Genomic DNA, 22,844 nt, shown 5'->3' on the forward strand with positions numbered 1-22,844 from the left:
TGATGGGGAGGAGGCATTGTGCATGCTCCACCCACCCACTCCACCGAACCAGCCTATGGGGAGGAGGCATTGCGCATGCTCCACCCACCCACCCACCATCCACCAAACCAGCCTATGGGGAGGAGGCATTGTGCATGCTCCACCCACCCACTCCACAGAACCAGCCCAGGGCCCTTGACACTCGTGACCCTGAGGTCACCGGCAAGGACAGAGGACTTGGGTATGCGCCCAGACACTGAAGACACAACAGGTTTTCCAGTAATACTATTACAAATGAGGATCTGTTCTGCAAAGGGAGTGATTTGGAAGGGCAAGCTAGCTTTTCATCCAGGCAGGAAAGCGAAAGCCGTCCAGGCTCAGCCACCACCCCAGTGATTTCCCAGCAGTTCCTTTGGGGAGGAGGCTGCCACGCCTCTGGCAAGCTGCCTTCCCTTTGATTTCCAGACTCACAGGCTTCAAAGCAACTGGGAGGCAGGTTTTTCACATTCATTTACACTGTGCTAACCCAGTGCTGGTTTCTGAGATCTATCCAACACCGCGTCCAGCCTCTGGGGCCCCCTCCTAAAGACTTGAAAGCCCCTTTGTTTTCCAATACAAGCTAGACCACAAGGTTTTGAAAAAGAACTGAAGGAAACCTCAGAGCCTTCAGTACAGAAGCCTATGTTTAGCCATACCCGTCCTTCCTGAAGACCAATCCGACTCCTGAAGAGTTAGGGTACCAGTTCCAACACTGTCTCAAAACCACGGGTATTTTTCATAACTCTCAGTCTCCCTATGCTGAACAAGTATTTCGTTCCTTGTCCACTTATTCCAACTGGACAAGGTTTTACTGAGGAGCCAACTAGCTAGCTCAGCCACTATCTCCATCTTCCTGTGTGAACAAAAAAACCGCCCATCTCCAATGGAAAGTGCATTCCAGGTGGCTCTGATGGAACTGCCTTGCCCAGCCCCGCAGTGTGAGCTTGCGACTCAGCCCAGTGAACATGCCTTCTCCTCCCACTGTCACTGGCTGGTGGACCACTGGCCCATCCGATGACTCTTTCCCAGGACTGTAGGATGTGAATTTGAGGTGTTAGTGGCCAGCTGCCAGTCCGCCGGAGGGCCCTGAGATATCAGACTATCCTTGCCTGAAGCCAAAGTCAGACCCGATCCTAGGATTTTTGTCAGCCTATTTTTTTCCCCAAGCCAATCTGCACAGGACTGCTGCCCCTGGGGACAGAAGCCTCTGAGCCCTCACTGGTCCAGGTGAGCTCTAGCAATCACTTCTCTGCCTCTTCCCAAGTGGTTAGTTTTAAACATCCTATATCCTGAAAACTAGCTGATTCTTAGGGAGCACCCTAGTTATGGGAGTAAATAAACTCTAGACAACCAAATATGGTCTTTTGCGGCTGTGATCTCCTTGTTAAACTAACCAAATGTTCTGTTCTGTCCAAACTGGCCCACTGGTTCCACTCGGTGCACCATCCCTGACACATGCACAAGCTGGAGAGACCATTGTGTCTGTTACCTGGGACTGTCTTGCCTTTAACCTGAACAACTCTCTGTCCCAGGAGAATCAGAGTGCTTGGTCACCTTGTCTAGCCAAATGCCTCTAGGAAGCAGATCTCCTTCTACACGACAACTTAATTATACATTCAAATCACCTTAAGACTCAGTTTGACTCACGCCAGATGCATGCATACAGATATTTTCAGGTTAAAAATAAACCATTAATTAGTCTGCCTGTTATTTATTTGCTGCCTAATGACCACAGCAAAAGGGAGAGCGACCTTGTGACCTCATCTTTCACTGGATCTGGCCTGCACCCAGCCAATGCCTGCTGATTGTTGGATGAGACGTGGCTTCCCTCTTGAAGCCAAAGGCCTTCACTAACTTTATTCCATCGCTCGATGAACACGTGCTACATGCCCAGCACTGCACATACACGATGCTGGCAATGTAAAGGATGAGCGACACAAGCTCCAGCTGTGAGGGCTCTCCCCAGGACCCCAAGAGAAAAAACACATCCATAGACACGTCTCTTCCAGTGGCAAAGGCGGTACTCCTCTTCATCTTCTGGAAGGGTATGTGAGAAGAGAGGTGTGTGTGTGTGTGTGTGTGTGTGTGTGTGTGTGTGTGTGTGTGTGAGAGAGAGAGAGAGAGAGAGAGAGAGAGAGAGAGAGAGAGAGAGAGAGAGAACGAGCCAGATGCCTTCCCTAGAACCTCAGGCATCTGCCCTGTGGCTTCCAGCAGCTCCAGCAGGAGCTCACCCAGGCTAGATAACAAGCAATTTGACATTTCTGTGATTCTGCTGTGAGCACATTGGGGACCATGATTAAATGAACAGCATGACAGGAAGGGACAGGAGCCGGAGATGCGGGAAAGGCAGGACAGGGCCAGAACCTCCACCCTCCTCCTGCCGCACTGGCCCCCGCACCGGCCGCGGCTGGGCGCTTGGCACACCGGCTCACTGCACAGAACTGGTCTTGGGAGAGTAATAGTCCCAGCTCAACGCCCGTCACTGAGAACTCAGGGACAATGCCCAGATTCTCAGAGTGTTGTGCTCTGCCACCTGCTGTCAGGGCTCACCAGGAGGGAAGCGGCTTTCTTTGTTGCAAAGAGGGCTCCTGCCATGGGGAATCACTGGGCTCACAATTCGTTTGATCAGCTGCACTCAGAACACAAATCCAGAGAGACAGAGCAGATGGAGAGGGACCAGGGAGCTCTACACGCTGTGCAACTCTTTCATCCTTAGCTCTCAGACAGTACAGAGGCCAGAGAGTCTTTCTCTTTTTTCCCCTTTTTTCTTTTTATTTACTTTCATTTTGCTTTATTTTTTGGTGGCCCTAGGGATTGAGCCCAGGGGCATTCTACCTCAGAGCTACATCCCCAGCCCTATTTTATTTTTGTTTTGAAAAAGAGTCTTGCTAGGTTGATGAGAGTCTCACTATTTGCTGGGGCTGTCAAGATTCTCTTTCTTTTTTTTAATTGAGGTGAACTTCATACAAAATTCAGTTACCCATTTTAAAGTATACAGTTCAATGTGAATATAGAAAAGTGACTAATAGCGATTGGAACAGATGGGAGGGCCCAAAGGAGGGAAGCAAACGCTCTAGGGCCTATTGAGGTCTTGGGGGACCTGAGTTCAGGGGGACACTCTTCAGGCCAGGGCAGACAGGCATGGTGAGGCCTCTACCAAAGCCCACCAGGAGAGGCTAAAGACTCCCATCTTTCTGAATTGAGCTGCTTCTGCATGGGGAGAGGTGGGCTTCTTGCTACAGCAGCTGAACCTAGGTCAGGGGTTGACATGAGACAGGAGGAGGCCTGTCGCTCTCTGGGTAGGCTGTGCATGGGTCCCTCTGCACAGAGGGTCAAGTGAGAGGAAGCCCGGCATTCTCACTGTTGGAAACAGAGGTCCAGCCCCGCCCACTAGTCACACCCAGACCTGTCTGGAGTATAAAACCAGAAGAGAACTACCCTACCGGGATGAGAAATGAGGCCCACCCAGCACCACCCCGGGGATGACCTTGGGAGCCAGTCAGCCCTCAAACAGAATGGCCAAGCGAAGGCCAGTGAAGGAGGGAAGGAAGGAGAAATGGAGAAATAAAGTCGCCTGAGCCTGGACCCAGTGCCAGCCCTCTACAAGCATGGCTTTACCCAGTCTTCACATTGTCTAGGCATCAGGAATGGAAGAGCTGCTAAGAACTAAAAATAAAGGTGAGCACAGCCCAGTGCATTTCAGGGGACCAGTAGTTTCTCACGGAACTCACGGCTTTGTAAGGTAAGGTGCCAGCAAGCAGGGAAGGGAGGAGTGGGTTCATGGTCTATCCAAAAGAGCAGACATCTCACCCAAGAAACAGGAAGTCAAGGAGGATAGAGACAGAAAATGCTGGAAAAGGAAGGAAGTCTGCTTGGTCCTGGCAACTGTCCTTGGCACAGGCGATCCTTTGCGAGGACGAAGAGGAATCTCATAAAGAGAAACGCTAATGGCTGGGTCCGTGAGGTTTCATGTTGCACGTGGTCAATGCCCCTTTGTTATCCTCAGACTTTCCTTCATGCAAATTAGTGTCAGTGGAGACATGTTACAGAATCTTGAGTAACTGGCAAGAAGGGTCTAAGGTGACCAGAACCAAGCCAAGAGAAAGAACAAGACCCAGGAGGTAGAAGGCAGCCAGGCAGCCATCCCAGGAGCCTCAGAAGCACCGGGTGGGTGGGTGGAAGGTGGGGGGGGGTCCTCTGGAGGGACAGTGGTGAGGGTCTGAGCTGATGTAAGGAGAAGTGACCCCAGTGGTTGACACATTTCATTATAATCTCTAAAGTGAAGGGACTGATTCCATATATAAAGGAAAGAGGCCAAACTGTGTTCCCACAAGTTGCCTGAGGCCCATGGTACCTGAGGAGTCAGTGCAACTTGAACCCAGATCTGACCTATGGGAAAGCTCACAACCCCTCTGTCACCAGGCTTCTTCAAAGAAGGACACATTTCCCCTTTAAGACCTTAGCAACCAGTAAGGAAGAGAGGGGGCTGCAGGGGGCTGCAGTGGACACAGCAATCCCAGTAAGCTCTCCAGCTCATCCAGAAGGGACTGAGCGCATGCCCCTTAGCAAAGGGAAGCCAGAGACAAGGGAGACAGTGGGCACCAGCCATCATCTGATTCCTGACTTCAGGAGCCCGGACCTGGGGCCTAAATTAATGATTAACTCCTGGCACCAGAGGGCATTCGGACTAATGGCCTGACCTCTAAAGAAAAGGAGGGCCGGGCGTGGTGGTGCACGCTTGTAATCCCAGCATTCAGGAGGCTGAGACTGGAGAATAACGGTTCGCAGACAGCCTCAGCTGCTTAGTGAGGCCCTCCGCAACTTAGTGAGACCCTGTTTCAAAGAATAAAAAATAGGGCTTGGGGTATAGCTCGAAGGTCAAATGTCTCTTGGGTTCCATCCCCAGACCCACAAAAAAAAAAAAAGAAAAAAAAAAGAAAAGGAGGAGGTAGCAAATAAACTTCTAGTTTTTGTACCTATTGATGACCCAACAGAGCAACACTCTTCCCCCAATTTATACATATTGATGGCAGGGAGGGGTTGATAAAACCATTACTGTTGCTCAGCAAGACAGGTGGTGGTCCCCTATTAAAATCACTTCTCAGTAACTCATGCACTAATGGACTGGGGCGGGGAGGATGTCGGTATTGGAGGAAGGAGAGGAGATAGAATATTTCACAGGTCCTGGTGGTAACAACCCTTTGGCAGCTCCTCTGCTCAAGGGACAATAAACTGCTCTCCACAGACCTCTGTACAGCTCATCTTCAGCTTCCCCAGTCAAATCTAAGAATCCTGAGCACCTCAGTGCTGTGTTGAAGGAGGAGAGTTGTTTAGACCAGGTGGCCTAGAAGGTGACAACCTCCGGTAAAGAGTGCAGAGTCACACGTTCATACCAGAAGCCGCTGGGCAGCAGTGGGGGCTTCAGCACTCACCCCCCCAACACCAGAAGTCATTTCCCAGAACTGTGGGCTCAATCCTATCATCGTGGGGGAGTCACAGGTCCTTTTAGAAGCCAGGTAGTGTGTACTGCAGTGATCTTTAGCAAAATATCTAAAACACACAGCTGTGACCTTCATGCCAGCTGTCATGCTTTAACCTGAATAACCTTTAACAAGTTTAGTGAAATACCTAAAAAACGGGGCTGTGACCTGTCACATGTCTTAACCAGAACACTTCATGTGTAGATAGATGCTCTCTCTTGATACGTGTCAATCTTTAGTCCAAAATGAGCACATCCACTCAACTTTGGAAAGAGGAATTTCTTTTGCTTTTTAAAATTAATAGCAATAAAATTATTTTCATTTTTTTTCTTTTCCATTGAGGTAAAATACACATACTATTTGCCATCTGAGCCATTTTTAAGCACAGTCCAGTGGCATCTCATACATCTACCAGGCAGCCCCAGAACCTCGTCATCTCTCAAACCTGAAGTTCTACTCTCATTAAACTACAACTCCCCATTTTATTTTACGTTTGCACCATTAAATCCTTATTAACAGACCATGGCATATGGTAATGCACTTTTCAGCTCAAGATTTCTGGAAACATTATTCAGGAAGTCTTAAAAAGTGCCAGCACCCTTGGAGTCTGCCCCTACGAGGGAGCTCGCAGGAAGAGGAGGGGAGAGGGAGAGGATGGGACAGAGATGCATAAATGAAGGTTAAAAAATGCTCATAAGGAAGAGCAGCTCAGGGCAGCTGTATTTAGACCTCAAGATCACCTCGGGCTTGAGGATGTGAGTCTGTCAGCCCATCTCTGGCTTTGGTCTCGTTAACTTTTATAGAGGAATCTTGCTGATACTGGGGTAATGACCAAGGCTCATTTTGGGCCTCTGGATCACCCTAATCCTGGAACCTGACCATGACCAGGTAGCACCTGTGAACAGCTAGCCCACCTCTGGACAGAGTGCTAAGTAGCTTATAGAAGAAAAATGGCCCTACATATTTAGAGTGTGAGAAACAGACCCAGGCTGAGTCCACACTTAAAAGCCACCAGCTTGCACAGTGCAACACTGTCTTTCAAAGTGTTTCCACAGTCCCCAGGACCTGTCTTCAAACACACACCAAGAATAACTTCACAGTGAAATATTTATTCCACGAGACTCACTCAGGCTGCCCTCTGTCCTTTGCCAACAGCAGATGAATTCCTGCCTGAAGAGAGAAACTATGACCCCTATCTTTAATGCAAGCAAACTGAGACTGTGCTGAGCGAGATCCTCCAGGCCTGGTGTAGAGGGCCAGGACCCACGACTCCCTCGCTGTAGACACCTGCTGACAACCGTGGCTAAGTATGCCCCGGGCCCAGCAGGTCCAGGATAGCAGACCTAGACTGCAGTTCCAGCGTGAACCAGCCACAAATCCCCCCACTCAGGCAGCCTCTCTCCATATCAGCCTTATCAATGTGCACATCCTCTGTACCAGCAATCCTGCTTCCCATTACCCAATTTCAAGAAATAATTGTAGACGTGCATACTTGACAGTGACAGAGAACCAAGGATGCTCTCTGCTGAGCTGCTTACAGGATCAAAACATTGGAAACAACTGAATTGCCAACTATTCGTAGCAGATTAAAAACATGGGCTTTTGGCCATGGGCTAGGATAGAAAGACAGACGGCCTCTAGCAGTTTGGATGATGTGAAAACATTGTGCAATCTAGACAGGGCAAAACTCAGATGTGATAGAAATTAATTAGGTAGATTCAACTTTTTTTTTTTTTACTAATATAGGGTTTGTTCTAAAAGTCCATGGTTGGCAAAGCAAGGTCATGTGGATATTATGGGATGGAGAGAAAAACAGTAAAATGTGCTTTAAAGACACGGTAAATGTAATTTCACCATGGTGGGGGTGGGGCAAAGATAGAAATAGTGTCAGAACTGGAGGTGGCCCCCCAGCAGTACCGGGGGGGGGGGGAGACCACAGGAAGCCAGACCCCAGCTCGCACTAAGCAAGTGTTATAGTTAGATATAAAATGGTCCCTAACGCGCTCATTTAATACTGTTTGGAGCTGATATAATTGACTATCGAGGGTTATGACCCCAGCAGTAGATAAATCCATCTTAATCGGTTTACCTGGGTGGTGGCCTGGGCAGGTGGGGGTGGCTGGAGGGTGGATCCCTGGTGCAGCCTTTGGGTTATATGTGGTCCCTCCTACCCCTGCTCTTGCTTTCTTGCTTCCGGCCTCCGTGATGTGAGAGGCGCAGCCCACATGCCTCCCTCTCACCGTCTCATGCCCTGAGATCCCCGGCCTCATGGACTGAACCCAAAGCCATAAAGAAATTCATCTTCTTCCCTCTAAGTTTGGTGGTCAGTCTTTTATATTATAGCTGTACAAATGCTGGCCAGGGCAGCAAGCTCAAGAGCAGGGAGGCTCTTGGAGGAGAAGTCTGGCGAAAACATTTGCTCCTCTTCTTCGTGGCCTGACTGGGATAGACAGGAATGAGAAAGTCCCTGCAGATCCATGAAGGGTGACAGGGAGCTCCTCAGCCAGCTGCCTTCTCTGGAGGTGTCTGGTCAGAATGACAAGGTGGCTGCATACAGGTCCCTGAGGGTACAAGCCAGCGACCTCTACAAGCAGACCTGGCCGGCCTGTCTCACGCAGACGCGAGCAGGGACCCAGATGGCGCGTGTCAACACTCACTTTCCTTCCCACCACCCAGGGCCATCATGTGAAAACAGAGCCTGGAAAGACAACTGAAAAGAGCAAGCACTGGCCCAAAACGCAGGTGCCCCAGCGGAGCTCCTGAAACACCACGGCGATGAGCAAGTTTAAAGTGACTTCCACCACCTCCTCACCATCTCTAGGGTGGAACCTGCTAGGGACAAATAAATGTCTCCCCCAAACTTTTTTAAGTGCTGGGATTAAACCTAGGGCCTCATACATGCTTACAAGTGCTCTACTACTGGGCTATACCTCCAGCACCCCCAAAACTTTGGTAATGTTTCTGATTACTTCTGAGTGGTACTGTTGGGTAAACATTCAACCTTGAAATACACTCCATCTTACAATCTCAATAAGTAAAACCACACTTGGCCAGAGATTTCAATACCCCCAAGGTTGAATGGTACTGCATAGAAGGATTGTGAGAAATTCTGTTTTCCTTTCGGCTCATCTATGTTTTTGAAATATGCTACAATAGACATGTTTTTCCACACAAGAAAATCGCTCTGCTTAACTTTACTCTCCTCAGCCGGGTACCTGTTTTCCATCAGCATTCTCCCCTGCAGGAAGCTCAGGCAGACGGACTCACCTGGCAACGGGCAGCCCAGAATCTCCATCCGCAGACAGATGCTGCCGTTGTCAAACCAGGACTGCGGGTTGATGCGAATATAGCGGGCCACCATGGGGACGGGCAGCTCACTGAGCACAGGGATCTCCTTTTCACTGTTTCCTTCGAATATCTATTTATGCTCAAGGGGAGGAAGGAGAATCTTGTAGAGCTTAGTTGTCGGGGGGTTAGAGAGTGGGAAACTCATTCAACAATACCCTTCAGTGGAGGATGGGGTGGGACATACCCATTGTAGGACCGTCTATCCATACAGGGCAAAGGGACATCACAAAGCTTTGAGATTTCAGAAAAAGAGGAGCAGGCAAAGCTCTGGGAAGAAGGAAGCTATGTGTATCAGTGAGGCTGGGGGATGTGGTGGAGAAAAGAAAGCACTGGCCGAGAGGCCCAGAGATGGGACTCAAGCAGGAGAGCAGCCAGCTCCCTTCTGCTGGGACACAGGGTGTTGGTGTGGGATGAGAATGAGAAGAGAGGGCCGGGAGCTGCAGAGAGAGGCTGTACGACACTGGAAGCCATGCTAGGAATGTGTGTTTGCGAATCTGCGCATGCAAGTGACAGGGCCAAAAATCCAATGCTGGAACTGACCGTGGAGCTGAAGACCCAAGGTCATTAGAAAAAGTTAGGAAACTCATCACTGAACAGCTGCGCGGGCCCCACACGCCGGGCTGGCCTGTGAGTTGTGTAAGAGGCTGCACCCTAGCAGCTCTGTGATTGGAGTAAAGGCCGATCCTACATTAGCCCTCCATGTGGACTGCTCGGCGCTGAGCTCCGGGGCATGGAAAGGGGGTCACTGTCCATCAGACTCATGGTTGGCTGGAGTCGACACAGAATTGGCAAACGTCTGGGGACCCGGGCACGTGATGCTCTCCTTGCAGAGTCCCGCACAGCCAGGCACCGTGGGTGGAATGCGAGGGGAGAAGGGACTCACCATGTCTCCAGAGCCGTTCCTAACCGTGACCCACGTGTGGCTATCATTGCTCACCAGGACCTTGTAGGACGTCACCCAGTCGCTCCTATGAAAGAATAAAGCATCACTGGGACCATGTACTTTAAAATGCTCACCTCTTCCATGCGGAGGAGGAGAGGTAAAGAGAGCAGGCGTAGTCTTCTCAGCACCGCGTCAAACCCTGGTTCCATGATACTTTCCACCTGTGTGACCTTAGCCACAACGTCACACAGAGTTGGCCCAGCCATGCCACTGTTTACTCATCCATAAAACGGGAATCACAGAACTACCAACCTTAAAGGATACGGGAGCACTGAGTTGGTTAATACCCTTTAGGCATGTAGGACCATTCTTGGCATCTCACACTCAATATTGCTCACAGAGATAAAGATGTACAAATACATGTCTGTTTGTATTGAACAGTTATATTACACACGGTAGGAGCTAAACAGAGTTCCACATGGAAAAGTAACATCAGTAAAGGATGAAAGGCAGTCTAGAAATTTCTTTGAGAAACAAACTTGGGAAAACAGATCCCACCAACCACAAAAAGGTTTAGTCTCTAAGAGATCCTGTGTTTCTCCTTGGCTATCAGAGCCATATAAATAGTCCCCGCTCTGGCAAGAATCTAGTGATGGCCAGTCCCAAAGCCAGCTCCGTCACCACGTCTTGCTGCACAGAAACTGCTGGGGGGTCAAAGAGCCAAAATCTGACTCCCAGAGTGGAGGTCAATTTGACAGACCTGCCAAAAACAAAAGAAAAATTCCATGTGGAAAACACAGTTTTTCTATTTCATTTTTAAAAGACTTTTACTGGTGTATTGTAGTTATACCATCATAGTGAGATTCAAAGTGATATTTTCATATGTACAGACACTACTTGGTGCATTTCCTTCCACAATCCACCCCACCTTTTATATTAACTGTCAAGCAATACAGGAAGGTCTTCCCCGTGTACTTCCCCTTTGTAATTTCTTAAAATATTGGCACTATATCAACTGCCTAGTCTTTTAGAAAACTGTCCACAGAAGTATTTGGAAGCTGTTCCCCGCTGTGAAATGTTCTTGGTCTCAGGACCCAGAGCTATCCCAAGACAGCTCTGAGTTTCCAGTGAGTTAGGATGGTCTAGTGAGTTTATTTGGGAGAGTTGCTGTCTCTACTCATTCTGGGTCACCTGACTGACTTGTCAAGAAAATTCTTCTTAGGTGCTCTATACACATGTGTGGAAACCAACCTCATCTCACAATTTTCCCCTCTTCTTTCCTTCCTGCATCTATGTCTGAGCACCTGCAAGAAGCCCTGTCGATCAAACACATTCTGCCTCTGTGAGTTCTGGGCTGGAGCCTGGGGCTACAGAGTTAACCTCAGCAAGCATGCCTGTTGCATGCACCTCCGAAGCAGCTCCTATCCTTGGCCTGGACAATTTCTCTCATCCCAAATAGCAGCCTGTTTCCTGCTCTTGTGTAATTTCTAAATGATTTGCGGTTCCTTTTCCTGTCTGTTTTCCAGTTGATAACACCCAGTGGTGATCCTGCAAGGCAGACTACAGAGGTGGGGGTGGCATCCTACTAAGACAGGGTGATGGATTTAGGAAACCCAGTCAAAAGAAACACACAGACAACAAGAGGGAGGTAGAGAATAAAATTATAGTTTGTGCTTCAAAGAAAAGGAGAGGAGGGAAAAACAGAGGAGGGAGAATGAAAGCCAAGTAATGATTTCTCAGACTTAGAAGAACAGATATAAACAGATCTGCCATTTACGTTTGCAAAATAATTATGTGATTATATGTCTCAGAACTCCTGTGTGAACAACTCCTCCTTCTCTTCCTCTTTCTTCTCCCCTCTATCTCCCCTCCTCCTCCTCTTCTCCTCCTTCTTCTCTTCCTCCCCTCTCTCCTCCTCATCTTCTTCTTCCTTCTCTCTCTTCCTCCCTCCTCCTCCTCCTTCTTATCCCTCCTCCTCCTCCTCCTCCTCCTCCTCCTCCTCCTCCTCCTCTTCTTCTTCTTCTTCTTCTTCTTCTTCTTCTTCTTCTTCTCCTTCTTTTTTCTTCTCTCTCCCTCTCTCCTCCTCCTTCTCCTCCTCCTCCTCCTCCTCTTCTTCTTCCTCTTCCTCTTCTTCTTCTTCCTCTCTCCTCTCTCCTCCTCTCTCTCTCCTCTCTCTCTCTCTCTCCTCCTCTCTTTTCTCTCTCCCTCTTCTCTCTTCTCTCTCTCTCTCTCTCCCTCCCTCCCTCCCCCCTCCTCCCCCCCTCTCTCTCCCTCCCTCCCTCCCCTTCCCAACTACTGGGCAGCTTTCTTTTGCCAAACCCTCCACCGTGATGTTTCTGCCTTCGAGCCAGCCAACCACAGACTGAACCTCTGAGACTGTAAATCCAAATACTTCCCTCCTTTAAACAGGCATCTTGGTCATAGCAATGAAAAAGCTGACTAACATACCTTGTCGGTCTCTAGATGATTCAGAACTCAAACTTTATCAGAAAGCCTGTCCTGACCCTCCAAGGGAGCCAATTTCTTTTATTACAGGTTTTTTCACAGTTTGAGTAATTTAAAATAGTTTGTAATTTAAAACTCCTTTCGAGAATTGTCTGACAGTGTTCTAATCCCCCAGGACAGTTCAACCATCTCATGATGGAGAAAGGAGAAAGCAAGGTGTTTTGGAGTCCACAACAGGAAGCCGGTGACTCTGAAGCACACGGTCAGGACAGAGGGGCAGGCCCAGGCCGCTGGACTTTCTAGGCCTTTTTGTGGGAGGGAACAACTTCTGCCAGGCACCAGGGTTCACGGTGCCTGAAGACCAATCAGAAAGCCCCTCCACCTCCAAAAGCTGTATGTAAGAATGTTTCCCTGCTGGAGGCTTAGTGCACTCCTGTTTATAAAACTGCCTCCCTTCTGCCACCTTTCAAATCCAGCTGAGAGGACAGTAACACAGAGGGCTCTTCTTGCACACGTTTGTGAGGTCTTCATTTATTTTGTCTCAGGCTTATCTTTCTCCCTTTCTTTCTCTTTCTTCCTTCCTTTCTTTCTTCCTTCCTTCCTTCCTTCCTTCCTTCCTTCCTTCCTTCCTCTTTCTTTCTTTCTTTCTTTCTTTCTTTCTTTCTTTCTTTCTTTCTTTCTTTCTTTCTTTCTTTCTTTTTCCTTTTCCTGGTGCTGAGGATGGAGTCCAGAGATTCCTGCATATTCAACAAACGCTCCTGGCCACTGAGCTCCCCCAACCCCACTGTCTTTCACAACTCATATTATTGCCTGTTATCATACCCGTTCTCATTCTCGTTGCTTTTTATTACCCATCTCTGAGCGTATACCACAATTTATACGTCCATTTTACTGCTCATGAAGATTTGAGCCGTTTCCAGCTTGGACTGTTATGAGAACTGCTCCCATGAATATTCTCCCATGTAGCTTTTGGCAAATTTATGCAAAGTCGTATTTGGTGTATAATGGTGACATTTAGATCACTGAGTCATAGAATAGACATAGACATATATACATAGGTTTAGTTGTAGCTGTTACCCAATTAATTGTAAGTATTCACACCTATGCCAGCAACATGTGAGAGTTCCAGTGGCTCCACTTTCCTTTCAGCACACAGTATTATCTCTTTTTCATCCTGGCCACTCTGATGGGTGAATCCTGTTATCTCACTGCAGTTTTTATTTGGATTCGCTTGGTGAGAAATGAAAGTCAATGTTTATATGTTTGTTGGACATCTGAATAACATCTGTGGTTTACTCCTTTTCAATTAAGTTGTCTTCCTCATACTGGCTTTCAAGATTTCTTTGTACATTCTAGTTATGACGCATTTCTTAGTTGAAAATATATTTTGCAAACATCTCCAGTTTGTGTCTCCCTTTTCATTTTTTCTGTTATCTTCTGATGAGAAGAATTTCTTAATACGGTCCAGTTAACCAGTTTTTCCTCATCATTTTCAGGATCTCTGCCCTCCTCGATACATTTTTGTCTTCTCCATGCATCGGGTGTCCGTGCCCACACTCGCCTATGCTTTCAATTACAGGCATCGTTGCTTTGCCTTTTACATTTCCTTCTACGATCCACTGGCAATTGGTGACTGCTTGGTGGGAGGTCGATGTCAAGATCCATTGCTTTCTGTGTGGTCCCAACAAACTAAGGAAATCTACGTGATTATCATCCTGCCCCGCCTCAGTGCTCACCTGCTGTAAATCACATGACGACATATGTGTACGTATGTTTCATGCAGATGCTCTATTCTGTCCCATTGGTCCATTTCCTATCTTATCTTAAACCTATTCTTAGTTTCTCCAGCTTTAGAATATATTAATATCTTGTATGTTTCCCCAGTTTGTTACTCCATCTCAAAGTTACCTTGACTACTCTTTTCCCTTTGCATTCCCTTATCAACTTTATAAATAGCTCGTCAATTTCCAAAATGAAAACCTCCGGATTTTAATTGGGACGAAACTGAATATATAAATCAGGGTGAGGGAATTGACATTTTTAAATATCTTCCAATCCATAAACATGGTTTATCTATTTTTTAGGTATTCTTTTATTTACCATTTACTAGATTTATTCTTCTTTTTTGGTGATTTTACACATCATATCTCTTTTTGTGTGTGGTACTGGGGATGGAAACCAGGGGCATTCTACCTCCAAGCTAAACCTCTGCCCCTATTTTTTATTCTTTATATTGCAACAGGGTCTCACTGAGTTGCAAAGGGCCTAGGTAGTAGCTGAGTCTGTCCTCAAACCACTATCCTCCTGTCTCAGCCTCCCAAATGCTGAGATTACAAGCATGTCCATGCCCGGCTCACAACATATCATTTTAAATTTTATTTTCTCCTTGTTTTTAGCTGGTATGTATATATACAAGTAATTTTTATATACAGCTATCTTGCTAGTTCATTAATTAATTTTAATAGTTTGTGGATTCCTTTGGACCACTTTATAGGTGTGATTGTCATTTGAAAACAATAACAGTTCTCTTTCTTTATTTTCAGTAATTAAGTTTTTATTAATTATAGACATCCCTGTCCGTGTGTGTGTGTGTGTGTGTGTGTGTGTGTGTGTGTGGTAGGTATTGGAGATGGAACCCAAGGGCTCGCTATTCGGGCTACACTCCTAGACCTATTTTATATTTTATTTGGAAACAGGATCTCACTAAGTTGCTGAGAGCCTCACTAAGTAGCTTAGGCTAGCTTCAAAATTGCATGATCCTCCTGTCTCAGCCTCCAAATACTGGGATTACAATCATGCACCACCATGCCCAGCTGACATTCCTGTCTTAATCCTGTGATTAAAGGAAAGGTTTTTAATATTTTTTCAGGATTGAGTAATCTCCCCCCCCTCTGTCACACACACACACACACACACACACACACACACACCCTAGAAAACTACTGGCTATGGTATTTAGTAGATGTATAATAAAAATATGAGTAGAAAAATTAATCTAACCATTTGACTTTAATCCAGTTTTGTTATTTACTAATGATATATACTTGACAAGGTACTTAAAGCTTTCTAAAAATAGTAAATCTATCTACCAGTAGATTAAGTGTTAATTTATAAATGAAGAGATATTATGGTGCAATGGTTAAGTCCTTGGGCTTTTAGGTCAAAAAGCCCAAACGTAAATTATGGTTCTTTCACCTATAACTCACGGCCTGTTGTGCATCTTCTGAGCTTCAGCTACAAGACAAAAAACACCAGCTCTACTTTCTTGCTCAGTGAATAGGATTTCATGAAATAATGCACATCGTGTGTGAGCTTAGTGCCAGGAGCATAGCAGTAATTGCTCTGTAAACACAAATATTAATAAGAATAGTACTGTCGTAACTAACACACTGTCAACTGCTATGTGGACATATAGAATTCCTAGTTCAGCTGCTATTTAATTCAGACGCTCCTGCCAGATGCTTCCAGGGAGTGCATCTTCAAGCTCAGCCCTCTGTGTCCTAGTAACCGGAACAATCTTTCACAGACATAAAGAAATCAAGAATCAACAGAATCTTAATTAAATTAATAAGGCTGATAATCCAGCGGAAGAGAGGAGATATTTGCCAACAAGGATGATGCTGGGTCAGACCAATTATGCCTTTAAGTTCTAGCCATATGAAAAGGGTAAAGCCCTGTGGAATGTGCTGCGTCCTCCTCTCAACCCCTCAGCTACTGGGTTATGACTGTCCTGCTGGTCCCAGGATACGAAGGTCCTTTAACTCAAGGTTTCCGCAGGTCAATGAGGATAGTAAAATGGGGAAGTAAAATGGAGATTCCAAGAGTGCAGTTAAATGCTGGGATGGGGTGGCTGTGGACGGAAGATGCAGGAGGCATGAGCGAACTTAATCCTTACCTACGGTAAAAGCTGCATATTTTATTCTTTTGTGACAGGCACACCCACTGTTATTAGAAGGCTAGCCCTGAAGATTGGAGCTGCGATGTCTGTTTCCTGGGCTCTTAATCTTCGGGGAAGGCTTGAAAATCATAGCACTTTTGTGGCTTTTTTCCACTTCCCTCAGAGAGATTATTCCACCTCACAAAGCCACCTTGACATTTAGTCCTCTGCCAGTGAAGTGTTGGACTCAATGCGGTGCAGTCTCAGCACAGAAGTGTGGCATTGGAGGCTTGGAGTGTGGGCAGAGCTGGAGACTGTGCGGATGCTCCTCTGGGCTGCAGCCAGCCCCTCTCAATTAAAAAATAAAAACAATGAAAGCAACACAAAAACGCCCTTGTGTGGTATTAACACACTTCTCTCCCATTCAGATGGGCCACAGAGGAAAGAGTGACAACCATTCAGACATGTCAATACATGGTGTTGATCGGTTTACATAAAATCAAGGAATGTCCACCACCAATTCAATGGCACACTAGATGCATTCGGAGTCCTCCACCGCAGCTCAACTGAACTGCAGTTATGTTAAAGCAAAAATGTGTTCAAAACATCAGGGGGCTTGCAAGCAGTGGGGGGATCTCCAGGGGTGTATGTGGGGCAGGGGGCAGGGGCTGAAAAAAAGTGGTGGATGTACAAGCAAAAGCTCCAGGTTGCTCATGGGAATGCACGCAGCGATGGGAGGGAAGAGGGAAGCCAGGGACCTTGAACGGGAGACTCCATCCAGGGCCCTCCAGGGGGTGAGCACGGACTCAGAACAACGATGCTTACTTGGCTCCCAAGGCTTTCATATAGGGGCTCAGAGACGTCCTCAGGTGAGCTCAAGAAAGACCTGACAATGAAAATAATCATTAAACACAAATGAAAACATTCCCATGAGTGCAAAAGAGGCAACGGGAGCAAAGTGCAGCAAATACAGACCCCAAAGAACGTTAGATTGTGGAGATAGACAGACAGACAGATAGACAGACAGATAGATCTGAAATACATATTTACACATATGAAAACATATGGAAATATGTATATAAATAATGTGGGGCGGGTGCTGGGGATGGACCTTGGGGTATTCTATCTCCAAGCTACACACTCAGAGTTATTTTTTTTTTCAATTTGGAAACCAGGTCTCCTTAAGATGCTTGAGAGATTTGCTAAGTTGCTGAGGTTGGCTTCAAACTGAAGATAGAGGACAGATAGGTAGGTAGGTAGGTAGGTAGGTAGGTAGATAGATAGATAGATAGATATAAGATATATAACAGGTAGATAGATAATAGTTTCCTTTATCAAAGATTTATACAGCATAGGTGCTCCTCAACTTATGATTGGGTTACACCTCAATAAACCCACAGTAATTGGAAATATTATAAGTTGAAAGTGCATTTGAAACGTCTAACCTAGTGAACATTCTATATTAGCAGTTGAGCATGCTTTAGAGTAGCAGTTGCTTGCCCTGGTGACTACATGGGCCAGGGTCACCGGACACTGAACTCTCCATCCCTCCTGGTAGCATAAGAATGCACTGGACCACATGTCACTTGCTCAGCAAAAGATCAAATTTCAATTGTGTAGCTTTTACTTCACGCATATCATCCCCATACAATTGTGTGTGTGTGTGTGTGTGTGTGTGTGTGTGTGTGTGTATGTGTGTTACTGGGGTTCCTGGAAACCCTTCTACCTCTGGGCTACACTCCTAGACCTTTTTTTTTGTAATTTGAAAGTTTTTTTTCTTTTTTTCCTTTTTTTTCCTTTTTTTATTGGTGCATTATATTCATACATCATATTGTACACACAACTTGTGTGTACAAACATGTACACATCACTGGTTTAATCCCTACCCAATTCCCACCCCATTCCCTCACCTTCCCTCCCTCCCTTGCTTGGCTTAGCGGTTGACTTCGATATGTTTAAGTACATTGTGTGTTTTAGAGATTCTCCTCTTCCCCCCTCCTTTCTCCTTCTTTAGGTTGTCTTCTTTGCTCCTCTATAGGATTTCCTTTTTCATCTAGAGTTCCTCCTATGACCTATTTCTCCCTAACTCTCACATATTAGGGAAAGCATCTGATTTCTTATTTTTTGTGACTGACTAATCTCACTTAGCATAATGTCCTCCAGTTCCATCCATTTCCCTGAAAATGATGTAATTGAGTTTTTTTTTTTTGATGGCTGAGTAAAATTCCATTGTGTACATATTCTACAGTTTTGTAATCCATTCATGTGTTGATGGACATCTTGGCTGGTTCCATAGTTTGGCTATGGTGAATTGTACAACTATGAACATAGATACACATGCATTAGTTTGGTAGTTTGGCTTCCTATCTTTTGGGTAGATACCCAGAAGCGGTATTGTTGGATCAAATGGTAGATTTGTTCCCATTCTTCTGAGGATTCTCCATACTGTTTTCCAAAGTGGTTGCACTAATTTGCAATCCCACCAACAATGTCTTAGAGTTCCCACTTCTCCACATCCTCACCAGCATTTGTTGTTGTTTGTGTTTTGAATGATTGCCATTCTAGTTGGATTTAGGTGAAATCTCAGGGTAGTTTTGATTTGCATCTCTCTGATTGCCAGTGATGTTGAGCATTTTTTCATGCATTTATTGGCCATTTGAATTTCATCTTTTGTGAAGCATCTATTTAGTTCACTTGCCCATTTTGTTATTGGATGCTTTGTTTTCTTAGTGTTGAGTTTCTTGAGTTCTCTGTATATTCTAGATATTAGTCCTTTATCGGAGGTGTAAGTGGCAAAAGTCTTCTCCCATTCTGTTGGCTCTCAATTGAGGTTTTTGACAGTTTCCTTTGCTGAACAGAAGCTCTTCAGTTTCATACAATCCCATGTATTGATTCACCTTTTAATTTGTTGTGCCTTTGGGGTCTTGTTGAGAAAGTGTTTATCTGTGCCTATGTGTTGTAGTGTTGGACCTAGGCCCTCTTCAAGGAGCTTCAAGGTCTCTGGTTTGATTTCCAAGTCTTTGATCCATCTTAAATTGACTTTTGTGCAGGGTGAGAAAGTGGGATTAATTTACAATTTTCTGCATATGGTTAACCAGTTTTGCCAACACCATTTGTTGAAGAGGCTATCTTTTTTCCAGTGTATGTTTTTGGCCCCTTTGGCAAAAATCAATTGGCTGAAAGTGTGCGGACTTGTTTCTGGGTCTTCTATTTTACTCCATTGGTCTATATATCTGACTTTTTGCCAGTACCATGCTGTTTTTATTACAATGGCTTTGTAGTATAGTTTAAAGTCAGGTATTGTGATTCCTTCAGCATGGTTTTTGTTGCTGAGAACTACCTTGGCTATTCTGGGCTTTTTGTTATTCCAGATAAATTTAAGAACTGATTTTTCTATGTCTGTGAGGAATGATCTTGGTAGTTTAATGGGCATTGCATTGAATCTGTAGATCACTTTTGGGAGGATGGCCATTTTAATGATATTTATTCTGCCAATCCATGAACATGGAAGATCCTTCCATCTTCTAAGATCTTCTTCGATTTCTTTTTTCAGTGTTTTATAATTTTCTTTGTAGAGATCTTTTACCTCCTTGGTCAAGTTTATTCCTAAGTATTTTATTTTTTTGTGGGAGATCCTGGGTGGAAGTGTTTTCTGAATTTCTTTTTCAGTGGATTTATGGTTGGTGTACAGGAACGCTTCTGATTTTTTAAGGTTGATTTTGTATCTAGACACTTTGCTGAATTTGTTGATCAGTTCTACAAGCCTTTTGGTTGAGTTTGTTGGGTTTTCTAAATATAGTATCATGTCATCTGCAAATAGTGAAAGTTTGAGTTCTTCTTTTCCTATTTGTACTCCTTTGATTTCCTTTTCTTGCCTTATTGCTCTGGCTAGAGTTTTTAGTACTATATTGAAGAGAAGTGGGGATAATGGACATCCTTGTCGCGTTCCTGTTTGTAGGGAGAATTCTTGAAGTTTTTCCCCATTTAATATGATATTGGTCGTGGGCTTATTGTAGATTGCCTTAATAATGTTGAGATATGTTCATTCTATTCCAATTCTCTGCAGTGTTTTATCATAAATGGATGTTGAATTTTATCAAATGCTTTTTCAGCGTCTATTGAGATGATCATGTGGTTTTTGTCTTTGATTCTGTTTATATGATGAATTACATGGATTGATTTTTGTATATTGAACCAGCCTTGCATCCCTGGGATGAACCCTACCTGGTCATGGTGTATGATTTTCTTGATGTGGTTTTGAATGTGTGTTGCTAGTATTTTGTTTAATAGTTTTGCATCCAAGTTCATCAGAGATATAGGCCTGTAGTTTTCCTTCCTTGAACTGTCTTTATTCGGTTTGGGTATTAGTGTGATGTTGGCTTCATAGAATGTATTTGGGAGAGCCCCGTTTTTTTCTATTTCGTGAAATAGTTTGGGGAGTATCGGGGTTAGCTCTTCTATAAAGGTTTTATAGAATTCACTTGGGAAACCATCTGGTCCTGGGCTTTTCTTTGATGCTCTTTATTGCTGTTTCAATCTCTTTGATTGTTATTGGTTGGTTTAAGTGTTCTGTATCTTCTTGACTCAGTTTAGGGAGGTTGTATTTAACTAGGAAGTTGTCGATTTCCTCCAGATTTTCCATTTTGTTGGAGTATAGTTTTTCAAAGTAGTCTCTGATAATCCTCTGGATTTCTACACTGTCATTAGTAATTTCTCCTTTTTCATCCCTATTTTTTTATACGTTTTTATTTGGAAACAGGGTCTCTTAAGCCAGCACGACTGGCTTCGAACCTGCGCAATGCTCCTGTCTCTGCCTCCCAAGCACGGGGATTACAAGCATGTGCCACCACACCTGGCCCCATACAATTTTAAAGTTGAAAAAATCATAAGTTAAATCATTTTAATTTCAGGGATGTTTGTACCTAGCAAATGACAGATACTTTTTTAAGCACTTTGTAAATATTAACGCATGCTTTCAGGCGGGCGTGGTGGCGCACGCTTGTAATGCCAGCATTTGGGAGGCTGAGACAGGAGGATCACAGTTTGCGGACAGCCTCATCTACTTAGTGAGGCCCTCTGCAACTCAGTGATACCCTGTTTCAAAAAATAAAGAATAAAAATAGGGCTGGAGTTGTAGCTCAGAGGTAGAATGCCCCTGGTTCCATCTCCAGTACTGCAAAAATAAATAAATAAATAAATAAATAAATAAATAAATATCCCTATATGGTATGGGTATTATTACTAATTAACAGATAAAAAAGGAGGTCAGGTTATAAAACTACAAGGGAGGAAACCATAACTCAAAACTAGATTGTGTGGCCCCAAAATTATTTTAGCCACTTTTATGTATGATGTGTTTAAAAAATATGAAATTAAAACAATGAAATAAGAGATTGTAAAAATAAACAGGTAGAGATGAAAACACCCCAATACAACATTTAGAAATAAAATGTCAGTGAAATAAAATATACACATGAATTTAAAAAGCTGCATAAGAAGAGCTGTAAAGACAATTAGTAAACTAGAATATAGAGTTGAAATTTTACCAAAAATAAAGCATTAAGAGAACAGGAGACAAAAAATCCAAAAGAAAAAAAATAATTGTGGAAGAGGGTTAATATATGAGTCATCAGAGTTCTGTTTCAAGGGAGGCCAAACAGAAGAAGGATAGGAGGTAATTATGGGAAAAACAGAAGTTTTCTAAAATATATAAAATATATTAATCCATAGATTTAGAAGGAACAATAAATAGCAAGTAGAATAAATATAAAGAAATCAATGCCCAACCACACCACAATCTGCAAAACACTGCAAAGAAAACATTAAAGCAGCCTGAAAGAAAAAAATAAAACATTTACAAATTAGTGTAAAATAGATCGAAAGCAGCCTTCTCGAGGACAATGTTAAGACTTATACGACAGGTTGATGTATTCAGAGACTTAAGAGGGAAAACGTCAACACAATGGTTGTATTTTAAGAATGAGTGAGAAATAGAGGCATTCTTAGACAAGGAAAAACTTCAGAGTTTGTTACTATCGCAACTTCACCAAAAAGAGTTTACAAAACACATTTTGAGAGTGGAGAAAAAATGATTCTAAGCCGGGCGTGGTGGCGCACGCTTGTAATCCCCGCGCTTGGGAGGCAGAGACAGGAGGATCGCACAGGTTCGAAGCCAGCCGCGCGCGCTGGCTTAGGAGACCCTGTTTCCAAATAAAAATGTAAAAATAGGTCTGGGAGTGTAGCCCGGAGGTAGAAGGGCTTCCAGGAACCCCAGTACCACCAAAAAAAAAAAAAAAAAAAATGATTCTAGGAGGAAAATCAGTGTTCTGAGTTCAGTACAGCAAGTCCAGGAATCACTCAAGAGAGGGGGTGAGTCAAGTAACTGGACAACTTTGAATCAGAAACCTAAGAACTCGATCAGAGACCTTGCAATCATTAGAAGAAAAACTGTAGGATCAACACCACAGCATATTGGTACAGACAACGACTTCCTCAATAGAACCCTTACACTCAGGAAATAACACCAAGAACTAATGAATAGGATGGCATCCGATTTAAAAGCTTCTGCACAGAAAAGGAAGCTAGAGGGTGGGGAAAAAATCCACAGAACGGAAGAAAAATCTTTACCAGCTACACTTCTGAGAGAGGTTTAATATCCAGAATATAGAAAGAACTAAAATTAAAAAAAAAAACCTTAAAATTGAGAAAACCCAATCAATACATGTGCAAGTGATCTTAACAGACAATTCCCAAATAATAAACAGCCAACAACTACACAAATACAAATGGCCAA

The 22,844-nt window shown here is 44.5% G+C and overlaps 1 protein-coding gene across 1 annotated transcript in view; it reads right to left on the minus strand.

Annotated features, from left to right (window-relative positions):
• CPXM2 (carboxypeptidase X, M14 family member 2) overlaps positions 1-22,844 on the minus strand; it is a gene marked incomplete at both ends in the record, with an annotated part of 142,766 nt that overhangs the window by 40,079 nt on the left and 79,843 nt on the right. The window contains 2 exons of the mRNA XM_080694879.1: positions 8,766-8,916; positions 9,730-9,814. Coding sequence (XP_080551005.1) covers positions 8,766-8,916; positions 9,730-9,814 — 236 coding nt within the window. The remainder of the gene's footprint in view (positions 1-8,765; positions 8,917-9,729; positions 9,815-22,844) is intronic.

The sequence above is a fragment of the Muscardinus avellanarius genome (assembly GCF_963383645.1).
Source record: "Muscardinus avellanarius genome assembly, chromosome: 4".
Classification (NCBI taxonomy): Eukaryota; Metazoa; Chordata; class Mammalia; order Rodentia; family Gliridae; genus Muscardinus; species Muscardinus avellanarius.